At 35.7% G+C, this 14,775-nt stretch overlaps 1 protein-coding gene across 3 annotated transcripts; it reads left to right on the forward strand.

The window, feature by feature from the left end:
- The first annotated feature begins 383 nt into the window (after positions 1 to 383).
- Positions 384 to 14,152, forward strand: LOC124536523 (ATP-dependent RNA helicase dbp2-like). Of its 3 annotated transcripts, none has more exons than XM_047113080.1 (10): positions 384 to 537; positions 695 to 1,376; positions 2,751 to 2,898; positions 3,515 to 3,633; positions 5,602 to 5,838; positions 6,240 to 6,396; positions 9,994 to 10,133; positions 10,668 to 10,767; positions 11,541 to 11,630; positions 12,271 to 14,152. In XM_047113080.1, the coding sequence occupies exons 2-10, from the start codon at positions 750 to 752 to the stop codon at positions 12,579 to 12,581; spliced, it is 1,929 nt and encodes a 642-aa protein (XP_046969036.1). In that variant the 5' UTR covers positions 384 to 537; positions 695 to 749; the 3' UTR covers positions 12,582 to 14,152. The 3 variants fall into 3 exon arrangements, with proteins under 3 accessions (XP_046969036.1, XP_046969033.1, XP_046969035.1); XM_047113077.1 differs by having other exon boundaries at positions 396 to 622; XM_047113079.1 differs by having other exon boundaries at positions 396 to 622; positions 12,274 to 14,152.
- Positions 14,153 to 14,775: the final 623 nt, after the last annotated feature.

Raw genomic sequence — 14,775 nt, forward strand, 5'->3', positions numbered from 1 at the left:
ATAAAAAGTTTAATCAATATATTTTAGCCTCAATTTCCAAGCATATCGATTAAACAGAAATGAAATCCTAAGTACAAATATACATCATAATATGCAACAGACTTAAATAGGTTGCTTTTCTATTTGTAGAAACGCAATTAATAAGATAAAAAGTTGGACGATATCAATAAATTTAAACCTTAATTAAGTTTTCTCTGACATAATTTAAATCTTTAAAATAAACTTTGGATACGTATTAGTTAAAACTATATAACTTTTGGATTAAAATATAATTTGTGATCAGGAAGCAAGTACTTTTTTTTAATCGAACCGATTTAATAAATTAAGACACTTCCGCCAACATTTGTTGCAATCTTATTTATAAAAATTCGTGGTTTGACACGTAGTATTGAACGTAATGCCAACATTGAAATTTGTAAGTTAAAACAAAACATGGCGGCTTTCCAACGCTTTGTGATTGTATATTAAAGAAAAAGAAAGCCTTGCCGAAAAAAATATATTTACAGCTTCAAATCCTGTATAAGTGGAAGATATTAGGTAAAGATTAGAAAATAAGTGAAAGAGCAACAAAATAGTTGTGCGTTAGCAAAGTATTAATTTATATTTATCAAACAGTAAACATGTAAGTCCTCAACAGATAATGCTTACTTTATTTTTAAGCTGACGTTTTTAACATTTGCTATTCTGGGAATAGGTACGACGATAGACGTGGTGGTCGTGGTGGAAGAGGAGGATCGCGAGGTCGCGGTATGAGTCGAGGCGGCGTTAGTTCCCGGGGCGGGAGGTCTAGTGATAGATCCCAGGAGAGGGTGACTCGTTTCAGTGGAGGCAGCCGAGGGCGTGATATGGGAAGGGGTGGTGGCAGAGGAGGCAGCCGAGGTGGACGCGATAGTCGTGATGACTTCCGTGGGAAATTCAAAAATGACCAACCGGGTGGCGGTCTCCGTAAAATTCGCTGGGACAACGTCCAACTCACTCCCTTCCAAAAGAACTTCTATGTGCCTCATGCGAATGTTCAAAGACGATCTCTGGCTGATGTGGAGGCGTATCGCAGTCAGCATCAGATAACGGTTAAAGGGCGTGACGTCCCTGCGCCTAGCATATTTTTCGAAGAAGGAGGATTTCCTGACTATGCTATGAAAGAAATTCTCAAACAAGGATTTCCTAATCCGACACCAATTCAAGCTCAAGGTTGGCCAATTGCCTTATCTGGTCGAGACATGGTCGGAATTGCTCAAACAGGTTCAGGAAAGACACTAGCTTACATTTTGCCGGCAATCGTGCATATAATCAATCAACCAAGACTGCTAAGAGATGAAGGTCCAATAGTTCTTGTATTGGCTCCGACTAGAGAATTGGCACAGCAGATTCAACAGGTAAATATTAATAGTATCTATTATTATAAAACAGAATGTTTATCAATCAACTCCTAATATAGTTTTAAAACTAACAAAGTTTGCATGAGTTAATTCATAAAGCTATTTCAGCTGTGCTCATTAAATGATAAATTTCAGAAACCTTTAATGTAATAAATCCATCAGTCGATTAATTAAATATATTTATATTCAAACACTAGTAGGAGTAAATAATTTATTTGTTTCCATTGCGCTACCAAGGCTCTGCTTTCAATGAACGGGATAACTGCAGATGTAGAAGGAAATCCAAACAACATGGAAATAGTAAATTGTTTCTATATTAATGTTACACTGTAGAACGTAGTGTATTACTATCAGGCTATGTTCGAAAACCTATTGTTAAATTGATTATTTGCCATAGGGAATGTAGTCATAGACAAACTCCATGATGCAAGTCTTGACATTTGTGGTTCAAGGTTTCTGAACGTAACCTTTACTTTTATGAGCACTTATTTCTGTTAAAAGTATGTGTATTTAGTTTTTTTTTATCAATGTCAAATTTATAAAAATATTAATGTAGAAATAAGCTTATCAATTTATTTAATCATTAGTGTTTCATTCATCTTTTAATTGCTGAATATATATTAAAGTAATTATATAACATAAAATTGCAGTTGCACTCTGTAATTTGATTTAATGTGCTTTCATTTATATTATTTTTATTTATTATACTACAATGAGTAGATGGTAGATCAAAAATATATATACACATCAATTAGGTACTCTCAGTATGTACTTTTTTTTTAACTTGTAATTACACCAGTAAATTTTAATAAACTTAGTTGATGAATATGACACCACACACCAAAATTAGTACCACAAGTAAAACATTATATAGGCTAGTCCAATGAAAGTAGGAAAAAAGTTAAACAAGCCTGAGATTTACATATAATACAACTATATGATTTGCTAATAACTCAGCTATGCTGTGATCAATCTATATTTATAACAAAAACATAAATTAACGAATATCATAGATTAATCAAGCTTTCAACTAAAGATACTTCATCAATTGACTGTCAAATGTTGTTTTTTTTTCCTATTATGATTGGAATAGAGTATACATACTACACTTATTATTACAATTACTTTCATATCACACTAAATAATTTTTATTTGATGTAATAACTAGTTTAATCAGTGGCTCGCTTCTTTGCTTTATTCTGACATTAGAAGCTTATATCACTACTAAGTATAAGCCATATATATATAGAAAGATTACTTGTAAATTAACACTAAATACATGTCACTAATATTGGTTAACATTGTTGATCTACTTCCTACATCAAAAATGAATGTTAACTCAAGTTATTACCCTATATTTAACTTTACCAGGTGGCTCAAGAGTTTGGTCAGAGTGTACAAGTTCGTAACACATGCATCTTTGGAGGGGCACCCAAAGGACCCCAGGGCAGGACTTTGGAGAGGGGTGTTGAGATAGTCATCGCTACACCAGGAAGACTGATTGATTTCTTGGAGAAAGGTAAAACATATGCAATTATGGTATTTTGATATAGTATTACACTAGTAGAATAAGTAAAGTAAAGGCCTGTTAAAATAAAATATCTCATTTTGAAATGCCTTTCTTTTTGAGCAGGCTATTGACAGATTTGAGAATATGAAACTACACTACTCCAATGTGTGCTAGTAGTAATACATATTATTTGATCCAAAGTAACCATAAAATTATTTGGAGTGGAATTTGTGATCTTAAAATGAATCATAGATTTATTGTTATTTAATGTCGCTAATAAACAATGGTATTATTAAAAACAATAGGGCAATTATACAATGCTGGTTTAAACAAAACAATAGAAATTGTGTAACAATGCTTTGCCAGTTGTAATGTAATAATGAATTATTACATTAGAAATTATTTGCAGTTAAAACATTTTGCATCTATATTAAGTATAATATATGACATTTGGTTCTAAATTTAGGATTTGGTTCATGACTAACATATTATTATTATTATTTAACAAATGTATTTATTCCATTTTTTTTAGTAGTTATTGCATAAAAAGTTCAATCAAATATATTTGTTAAATACACTATTAATTTTCTAAAAAAAATTGTTAAGTAATTTATTTTCACTACAGATACAACAAATCTTCGTCGCTGCACATATTTAGTATTGGATGAAGCCGACAGAATGTTGGATATGGGCTTTGAGCCTCAGATTAGGAAGATTATTGAACAGATCAGACCTGATAGACAGGTATGTTATTTTGTTATAACTGCTTAATTAAACTATTAACACGACAAAAAGCCTTCATGGCCAAATCGCTATAACACATGGGTAAAAACCAGCATGTTTTGTTCTTAATTTAAACAAAACAAAACAAAACCTTGAGAGGCAAACAGTTTCTGACGAAATTCTAGAACAGATGCTTCGGCTATATGTATGTGAGCAGTATATATTAGAATGATCTCTAAAACTCATTCTCAATTAATAGATAGAAATCATAAGGCAGTATAGTACGACACAAATTAGATGTAGCATCGGAAGCATAGCTCCCAATCGCGCCATTCGACGCTATTCGTCGCTATAGATTCACGCGTCAAAAAAAGCAAGTGCATGTAAATCGACGCGTCAAATTGACGAATATATTAGGTCATATGATATTATTACAAGTTATTACGTTTGTGTAAAGATCATATTCGCATGAGAAATAAATATTGATAATTTGGGATGGCGTACTCAATTCGGACGTGATCGGTTTTACGAATTTTGCCGATGCGACATCTAAGTTGTCGTACTATAACTATGTGCTCACTAAGCCTATAGTTAGGGAGGCGAGGTAGCTAAATGGCGTAATTCAACGGCGCCGTCGAGACTTATCAAAATCGAAAGATAAAACAATTTCGAAAAGAAAAGCTCGTATGGTAAAAACAATTTTAGCGGTGGGTTTGGCGTGTACGGTTTTTCAAAAATGTTAAAAAAAACAGTTACTTGGGCATTCTCGAGCGCGTCCGATATTCATACTACGTATGCCTCAAGCGCCTCTGATAACAACGGTACACTAATCTGCCGGTTTGCGTGGTGGGGGTAGGCATATAAAGTAGTCAAAAATGCAAAAAAAAAAAAATTTACTCGAGCGCGTCAGATTTTCGGAAGGGGTGTTAAGTAGGCCCCAAGGAAGCTCCCTTTAAAAAAACTGACGTGACGATAAGTTACGATGAATTTTTGAAAATGCAAAAAAAAAAACGTTTTTATGAAATACTCGAGCGCATCAGATTTTCATAGGGGAGGTTTATCTCGGTATCCTGAAAGCATATTTTCTTAATCTGACAAAAATGTTGGTGGGTTCTCTTAATCTGACCGAAAAAGGTTTTTTGGTTTCTTTTTTTCCTTTCTTTCTCCTCTTTTCTCTTAATTCCCTCTTTTTTGCTTCAATTCTTCACTTCGTTTTGCTTACGGTACGTCCGAAAAACAATTTAAGGATCAACAGGCTATTCAATAATATACATACATGAAAATGGACATTTTAATAATACTTTTGTATACAGATACGCGTAACTTTTTCTGAGTCCACGAAAATTGTCGAGAAGCTTTAGAAAAAAAAAATTGTGTTATATAATAAAAGTCACATAATTTAATCATCGTTATTTCATATCGATTTTTTTAACACACTCTCAGTTTTCGAGATATACTCATTTTGAGTACCGGGAGTTTGAGTTTTTATGATGCTTCAAGTCAAAAAGTTTTAACTTTGGACAAAAATGTAAAAGAGCTTTTCTGTGTAAAATAAAATTACCTTTTTTGTTTATTTAAACTTTTTTTTGCAAAATGTATTGTTGATTGCGACTTATATGCCGCAACGCGTTTTTCGGAAGACGAAATGGCTCCTCCACACTACCGGCAGATTTTGTATTTTTAGTAAGTTTTAGATTATATTCTTCAAAATAAAAGAAATAAAAATCGCGCTCGAGAATGCCGGATTAACGTGTTTTTTTTACAAGTTCGCGACCCTATAACTCGGCGGCGTGAAGGACTTATCGTCAGATTAGTTAAATTTGGTCTTAAAACACTAAAATCAACCCCCAATATCTTAATCTGACGCGCTCGAGTATTACCGAAAATTCCCCTATTCGCCTCCCTAACTACTAATACCTTTAGAAAGAAAGTAAAGCAATATAAAATAAAGTTGTGGTACCGCTTTCATAATTAATTTTAACTCTCCAGGTGCTGATGTGGTCTGCAACTTGGCCGAAGGAGGTTCAGAATTTGGCGGAAGAGTTCCTTCATGACTACATTCAGATCAACATTGGTTCGCTATCCTTGTCAGCCAATCACAATATCCTGCAGATTGTTGACGTCTGTGAGGAGTGGGAGAAGAATGAAAAACTCTTGACCTTACTAACGGAGATATCTTCAGAAGAGGAAACTAAGACAATCATCTTTGCAGAGACTAAGAGAAAGGTATGAGGTTGTGAAATGTGTAAAAAAAATTAGTTAGGTTTTTAATATGTTAAACATGCCTTCAAATGTGAAAACAAAGTCAGAAATACAATTCGGTCTGTAACTGAACTCTTGTCGCACAATGTTTGTATATAAATATTGTAAACCATCCCCTCATCATATATTCTACCGCCTAACAGCAATACCTAGTATTGTTGTAATCCTGTTTCAAGGATGAGTGGGCTAATATAATTGCATGTGCAAGACATAACATCTTATCCAATGGAGCATTGGCAATGTAAGGCATGGTAAATATGTGCTTACGGCATCAAAGCCTTCTGGCGGCGATGGCTACTCGTCAGGCCAGTGGCCCATTTGCCAAAACGAAAATGAGCTTTCAATATACCACGTTGGGGTCGCAGGTGGACGAGATAACGAAGACCATCAACCGCTCGGGCTGGCGCGCGCTGGCCATCCACGGCGACAAGAACCAGCAGGACCGCGACTACGTGCTGCAGCAGTTCCGACACGCGCGCTCCTCCATCCTCGTCGCCACCGACGTCGCCGCGCGCGGCCTCGGTAACGCACGCACGCACACGCACACACTCACACCGACACTCACCGACACTCACCGACACTCACCGACACTCACCGACACTCACCGATACTCACCGACACTCACCGACACTCACCGACACTCATCGACACTCACCGACACTCACTGACACTCACCGACTCGCACCGACTTGCGCCGATACTCACCGATACTCACCGTTACTCACCGACTCGCACCGACACTCACCGACTCGCACCGACTCGCACCGATACTCACCGATACTCACCGACACTCACCGACACTCACCGACTTGCGCCGACACTCACCGACACTCACCGACACTCACCGACACTCACCGACACTCACCGACACTCACCGACACTCACCGACTCGCACCGACTTGCGCCGACACTCACCGACACTCACCGACACTCACCGACACTCACCGACACTCACCGACTCGCACCGAAAAATCAGTCCTCCACCATCATAACACCACTCGATTAATCCTTGTTTTGTTATACGAAATGTTATATCGGTAACGTGTGACATGTATGCGTAGGTTATTGTACATAAGCATTATAAAAAAGTAGTAGAAAAGCCTCCGGGAGGTTGTCAGTAGAGATGAAGTAATGTCATTAAATAACATGTATCACTGTAAATGCCCAGAACCTATCCGATGTTTGTGCCACCTCAGATGTAAAACATTCAAAGACAAGGTGGTGATTATTCCCGCCGAGTTGGATTTGAAAATATTGAAATATGCGCAAATTGTTATGTATTCCTTGAATTGATTAAAAATATGGGCTCGATTAACCGTTAGGCGTTCATAGTCGCAACACTATAGGTAGGCTATACATATTGTAAATAATATATTTTATGGCTGTTTGAAAGATGTAAGCTGAAACCGTAGTACCGAAGCCAAACTGGCAAAAAAAAAAAAAAGAAAATTTGCGAATATTTCAAATATAGAACGAAGGCATCAAACTGAAGATTAAATATGAAACAGAAGCGAGGCTTTTTAACTGCAATCGCACAAAAGCTAAACATCCTCGCTCTGGTGCCGGGGTGTTCGAGAGGTATAGGAGATGTCAGGAGCGTAGCTAAGGCCTTTGATACCATTGCTAAGTGATTTGTGGAATATATACTTGGGCACGTCAGAGCCCCGTTAGGGCTTTGGTCTGATGCAGACCAATCGTCGTTAAGATGCCAATGAGGAAAATATTTTTCTGTGGATTGAGTAGGACAAAGATATAAGGTTATAATGCAGTTGTAATGTATATTCAGCCTAAAAATAGAGGCCAAGGTAAATAGTTCATTAATTTTCTGGTTGCATCCGTGTGGATGGAGCATTATGGATATTTGTGGTGTCAATAAATTCGTTTGGCGCGTAGGTGTGTGAGAATCTTGAATTAGTTTGAAATGTTATCCGATAAAGGCGCTGTTCTTTGACAGCATATCTAAAAGACAAAAGAAAGGGAAATTCAAGATGGCGTATTTTTTTCAATTATTATATTAAAAAATAATATAAAACGGGATTAAAGCCAGGGCGACTTCTAGACCGGCCAGATATTCCATAAATAAAATACGGAGTCTCTTGAGAAAGTTTGGAACCTCTTCATCACACTGTTCCAATTTGGATGTCATGTGTATAAATGCAGGTTTCCTTGCAATGTTTTTCCTTTACCGATGGGCAGATAATAATAACCAAAAATTAAAGAGCAGTGATCCCATAAAATGCAAATCCAGTCAATCAGATATCTAGTTTTTACACTAGATCCAAGTGCATAAACAAGTATTTATTTAGCTAAAATAGTGTTTAGGTGTGTCCAACATAAATGGCATAATAGGTATTTAAATAAAATATCTTAAATTTCTGTATTGAACATATACGTAGGATATATATACCAAAAGCTATAAAAGAAATAAGTTCCACAGAAAAAGTTAAATATTTTTCATTCGTTGACATAAGAAGTAAAACAAAAATGTTTAAAGTTCCAGTATTCACAATAGTTTATTTTTTATTATTTATATTTAATTTTTGCAGTTAATATGATAAAATTACATGATGTAATCAGTGAATACTGGCACGTGCATACACGAAAATGACACAGCAATGGTCCCATAATGCCATTTAGAGATGTTCTCGGGCCATGGCTATAAGTACCCTATGCCAGTAAATATATAACATAATAAATGTTGTTATACATATGTGCATAGTAATATAAATACCATAGGGTACAATAATGTCCAGGCCTATTTTATATGAAAAATTTCCATGACTGACTCGGCATTATTCTCGATTGTTTTCATTTCAGAGGCGCATGCGTGCAGAGATAAGGGCTAACTTTTCGGTGTGTTGCTGACTCCGATTGTTGATACACAATATGCATATTGCGACAAGTCAAGTAGTTGATACTAAAGAGTTGATAGCGATGACAGCCAGTCAACCGTCAGCGCACACTGTTTAGACGAGCATGCTGCCTCTATAAATGGAATGGGGGGGGTTGTTTGATGATCTCGCTAGTGTTGATGATTTTGAAGCCAAATATTTCGGCTTTGGGGGTAGGGTCGTCTATAAAATGCGTTAACAAATATTAATTGTCTGTAAACTAAATTTCGCGTAGGCAGATTATTTCTGTCGACAAATTCGATCATCCTAAAAAATTTATTAACTGTTAAAGTAATGGAAGTCAAGTGCAATATTCGAAACTGCATATAGTATGTAGTAGAGAATACTTACTATTGATGATAGGCTGTTATGGACATTCTTATCAAAGTCCAATTATCCACGTATTTACTACATAGGCCAATGATTAAGAGAAGTTTGACGATTAATTTTAGAAAGAAGGAATATTAAGAAATGGTAATATTCCAAAAAAAAAGTATTATTTGTCTTGACTTTTCCTCTATTCCCAATTATTCAAGAATAACAACTGAAGCTCCTTATACAATATAAACACAATTTTAATCAAACAGAAAGATATATTAGGAATTCAAGATATTAGGAATAAAACGTATTTTATAGACAACCCAGTAAATAACTGAATATGAAACTAAAATAAACCAATGCGAGATGAAACTAGGAGCAATATTTGCTTGGTTAACTGTCATGAGAGATTTGCGAACAAAACTAAAGCGCTACGCAACCTGACAATAAGTTGACGTGACGGACGTGCCCTGAGAGACACGCTAGTGAAGTCGGCACTCTCTCCGCCTCCACACACAACACTCCGGACGTTTGGGCATAATACAGTTGATTTCCAGCCGCCGACGCTCCTGCGTGACGTCTCAGGTAATTATGACACTCGCTTTGGGGGAATATACCTACGTACCATCCCACGGTCTTACCTATAAATGTCTCCTTTCTCTTTCTTTCGAATGTCAAATCAGTGATGAGAGAAAGAGAGAGGTGTTTTACTAATAACATACTTCACAAGGATTATAGGCAAGACCGTTGAAGCGAATAATTTGTTAAATTTACTAAATAAATTTCTTTATAAAAGGCTTCTTCCCTCAAACCATCAATAGTTTGCATACTAGCGTGGGTATTGTGATGAATGTTTTACATGCAATTGAAACCGTAACGTTTATAAAACAAAGTCCATATTCGCGTGTAGACGTGGAGGACGTGAAGTTCGTTATAAACTACGACTACCCTAACAATTCGGAGGACTACGTGCATCGCATCGGTCGGACGGGCCGCTCGCACAACACCGGCACGGCCTATACGCTGTTCACGCCGAATAACTCCGCTAAGGTGAAATATATAACCTATTTTTATGGTGAAATTAGTAGAAATTAATTTACATAGGCCAGATTGGCTATGTTATGCACTTCTAATAAGTTCAAGGTTAAAATCAAAATAAACTTTATTCAAGTAGTCTTTTACAAGCACTTTTGGATCGTCATTTTACAATTAAGTGAAGCTACCACTGATTCGGAAAGTAGATTCTACCGAGAAGGATCGGCAAGAAACTCAGTAGTTACTCTATTTTAACATTTAAAAAATACAAAGTCAAGTTAGTTAATACCGTTGGTTAAAGTACCTTTATTTATAATACAAAAGAATTATATCCAATTTCATTTGACTTTAACACCCGATAACTATCCTGAAAAGCTTTTTTAGGAACCTATAATTACCATGGATTACAGTTAAGATCTCGACTAATAATTTTATGTCAATACCATTGTTCAAAGTGGTTTATTTGTCCTATTTCTTCTGTGATTGGTACAGGCAATACATAGGGTAGTCTGTAACATACTTCGTGACATCAACTTTTATTTTCTACAGGCGAAAGACCTGCTGTCAGTACTGCAAGAGGCCAACCAAGTGGTCAACCCTAAATTGCTGGAGCTAGCGCAATGTGGAATGGGATTCAAGGGAAAATATGGTAAGCCGATATAACTATGGAAGTATCCGATTTAGACTCTAATCAAGGCTATGAAACAACAACAACAATAGCTTGTAAATTCCCACTGCTGGGCTAAAGGCCTCCTCTCCCTTTAAGGAGAAGGTTTGGAACATATTCCACCACGCTGTTCCAATGCGGGTTGCTGGAATACACATGTGGCAGAATTTCTATGAAATTTGTCAAATGCAGGTTTCCTCACGATGTTTTCCTTCACCGCTGAGCACGAGATGAATTATAAAGACAAATTAAGCACATGAATCAGCGGTGCTTGCCTGGGTTCGAACCCGCGACCATCGGTTAAGATGCACGCGTTCTAACCACTGGGCCATCTCTGCTTATGCTATGTAAGGGGTTGTCCATTAATCACGTGAGGCTTGAAAGGGGGGGAGGGGTTTGATAAAAATCACGAAAATAACACAAGGGTTGTAGTAAGATATCTTGTGTTTTTATTTTTTCGTCTAATGCGCGATTTTTAAACAAATATGGTCCTTTATTTCAGAATAAAATAAGATTATAGTTTATACCTGTATTTAAATTAAGATAATATTCAGAAAATTTTAAGATTCGTTGTAGGTACTAAAAATACACCTGATGTTGAGAAAGGGGAGGGGGGGTGGTCTTAAACCTCACTACGTATCACCAGTGGGGGAGGGGGGGTTAAAAAATGCTAAAAAAAGATCACGTGATTAATGGACAGCCCCTAAGCCTGTCGCAATATCATACCAAATTTTGATGTGTGTGTGTGTTTGCAGGTCGCGGGCGCTTCCGCGAGCGGGACGACAGCAGCTCGCGCGGGGAGCGCGGGCGGGGGCGCGGCCGCGGACGGTACTCGGGCGACAGAGGTGAGGGGGCCTCGCGGGGGCCTCGCTATGTCATGAGTACTCGGGGCACCCACCCCTAACCCTGCCTTTTTTATGGTATAAGTTGGCGGACGAGCATACAGGCCACCTGATGGTAAGTGGTCACAATCACCCATAGACAATGACGCTGTAAGAAATAATAACTATTCCTTCTTACATTGTCAATGTGCCACCAACCTTAGGAACTAAGATGTAATGTCCTTGTGCCTGTAGTTACACTGGCTCACTCACCCTTCAAACCGAAACACAACAATACTTGAGTGGTACTTACCCAGACGAGCTAGCACAAAGCCCTACCAGTCTAACTAACTATTAACGCAAGGATAGCTAAGTCATGACCACCTAATGCTCTGACGATTACATAACATAATGATAACTTGGTACTATTGATTTTACCAAGTAAACATCTCTTTATATCTCAGTATGTCATAATATCAAAATCAACTTTATTCAAGTGGGCTTTTACAAGCACTTTTGAATCGTCATTTTACTATTAAGTGAAGCTACCTAAGCATTAATTATTAAAATTAGTACCAAATTACCAGTTCATTAAAAATATATGTAGCATTAAATCATTGAGAACTATTATACTAGTATTACTTATAAATTCTTATTCTTCAAGCAGGGTCAAGGTGGGACAACAACTCTAACGGCCAGAGTGGCTTCCAGAGTTCCGGCGGTTCTGGTTTCAACAGAGACAACTACAACAGCCGTCCCAATTTCGGTAGCAGGGAGGGTGGAAGCTTCAATAGAGACAGAGAGGGCGGTGGTAGCTTCAGAGGTCGAGGTGGAAGAGGTGGGAGAGGAAGAGGTGGACAATATGGTTCAGGTTATGGACAAAATCAATCAGGGTTCAATCAATCCAACCAAGGTTTCAATTCAGCTCCGAACAGCTACTACAATATGTACTCACAACCACCGCCCTCGACCTAAAATATATTTAAAATATAGAAATAATATTATTCACTTTATTTAGTAGAATCAAGACCTATAGGGGAATGTTTTGGTTATTATATTTTCCTGCCTTATGTTTGTGTATTTGACATGCAATAGTTTGAAATGTCATTTTTTATTCAAATTACAAATTGTTTATATTTTATTTATGTAGTTAAAATGATAAGATAGTTTTGTCTAGTAAGAATTCTAATGACGAATTAAACGTAGTTTTAAATAAAAAACAAAAACTGTTAGATAATTGTGTGATTATGTATGAAACTTATCAAACCTGAATGTTGGCTACAGTGACATGTAAATAATGCTGGATTATTAAATTTATCTCGATATAATTTAATCATTTTCACGAGCTCATTAAAGTATGTAACTTTATATATTATAATATCATTGACTGAAATAGTTATTAGAATATATAATAATATTCATTAATATTTAGCCCAAAGAGATACATAAATATGTAACTCTGTGTTAAGAAGAAAATTGTGAATTGTTATAACTTAGAAAATATATACAAAGATCAAATGAGTTTTTTTAAATATTAAATGTCATTTTATCAAATTTGTTCGAAACATAACATTAATTCTTTAACAATGTTTTAAATTCTATACAGCAGTAAATTGTCTTTTCAAAAGACTACATAAATCTTTGATTATTATTTTCATAAATTATTTAATAATTGTAGATGCTATTGCAGGTATTCAAAAGCATCATTCTACCAATTCGTATATGTAATCACAGAAATAATGTATCTCAAGTATGATTTTAGTATATTATTATAATTAGGGGCATTATGCTCTTATCCTATCGCTTGAATAGAATGGGCTGTGCTCAGTACGAAAGTGAGATATTAATTGAAGAATTTGAATATGTCTTTATTTCATTCACTCTAATTAGGGATGATCTACTGAATGGTTTTAAGGCTCAGTTAGTAATGTGATGTTTGTTATTATATATATCCAAAATCGAAAGTGAAAAATAACTAAGATGAAAAGTTGGTTAATTTTCTTTACAATTATAACATCCAAAATCATTAAAGTTTTCATTGATGCATTTATACTTGTCACTGAACTTTAATAAACCATTTATGGCCTTACTATTGGACGTTGTATTATAGTGGATAAATGTATCTATCACGCATCAGTAATGTGACGTTTGAAAGAAGAAAACAAAACTGTTTAATTACGTTACCACTATACAACGTTTGTTATTAAGGGGGTTCGAAGTAAAGTTATTTTACGTATGTACAACTTCAGGCAGGGATATTTCATAGAGATTTATAGACATTATAACTTAGCTCCGTTGGTGTAAAATGTACTTTCAAGTTCATTTTAATGTTCACATTACCAATATACAATACATGAAGATGTGTTATTGCTAGACAAAAAGACTATCTATAAATTGTACTATACATAAAAAGTTCTAAGAACACAGAAATATTGTGTAGATGTATTGCTCTCATAGTGATCAGGGAAGGAATTTTTAAGAGTAACATTCCCTTTAAACTGCAATATTGTAACATGTGCAACTCACCAAATAAATAATGTCTTAAATATTTTGCTTTATTTAAAAATCCCTTTTGTACCTCTCATTATATTTTAAAATTTAAAAATTAAACAGATTTTCGCAGATACAATTTATTTATTTATTATTAGTCTAAGCTTTACTTGTATTTCATTTTAATTATGAATAGAATTAAGTAGTGGCTTTTTGAGGTGTGGAAAGCTTTGACATTATCTTTTTAAATGTCATTTGTATGGATTAGTTACTTGTTTAATGTTGTTTTTTCGCTTGCGTTAGCGTTGGTTAACACATGTGTTTAGTGTTTAGTTTTGTAGTATATTTTATTGTTAATAGTGTTTTAGTTGGTAGTTGGGTTAAGTGGTGTTACTAATATATTTAAATTTTGTGAGTATTTATCTTATATCAATATTTTTTAGTTTGTAAGTTTTATAATGGAGGTGGATACTCCGCCTGAACCCCCTGATCCAGGTGGCTCAGTACAAACCGATACCGATACTCTTTCTCCTCCCTCTATTCCGGTTTCTCGAAAACGCCAAGTTAATGAATTCGAATGCTAAAAACACTATAATCCATCCAAATTCTGCAAATCCTTCGATACAGACCATCTCACCCATCCTTCTCTGAAGGCCCAAAAATTTATTCTGACGATGAC

Source organism: Vanessa cardui, chromosome 16, assembly GCF_905220365.1.
Source record: "Vanessa cardui chromosome 16, ilVanCard2.1, whole genome shotgun sequence".
Lineage (NCBI taxonomy): Eukaryota > Metazoa > Arthropoda > Insecta > Lepidoptera > Nymphalidae > Vanessa > Vanessa cardui.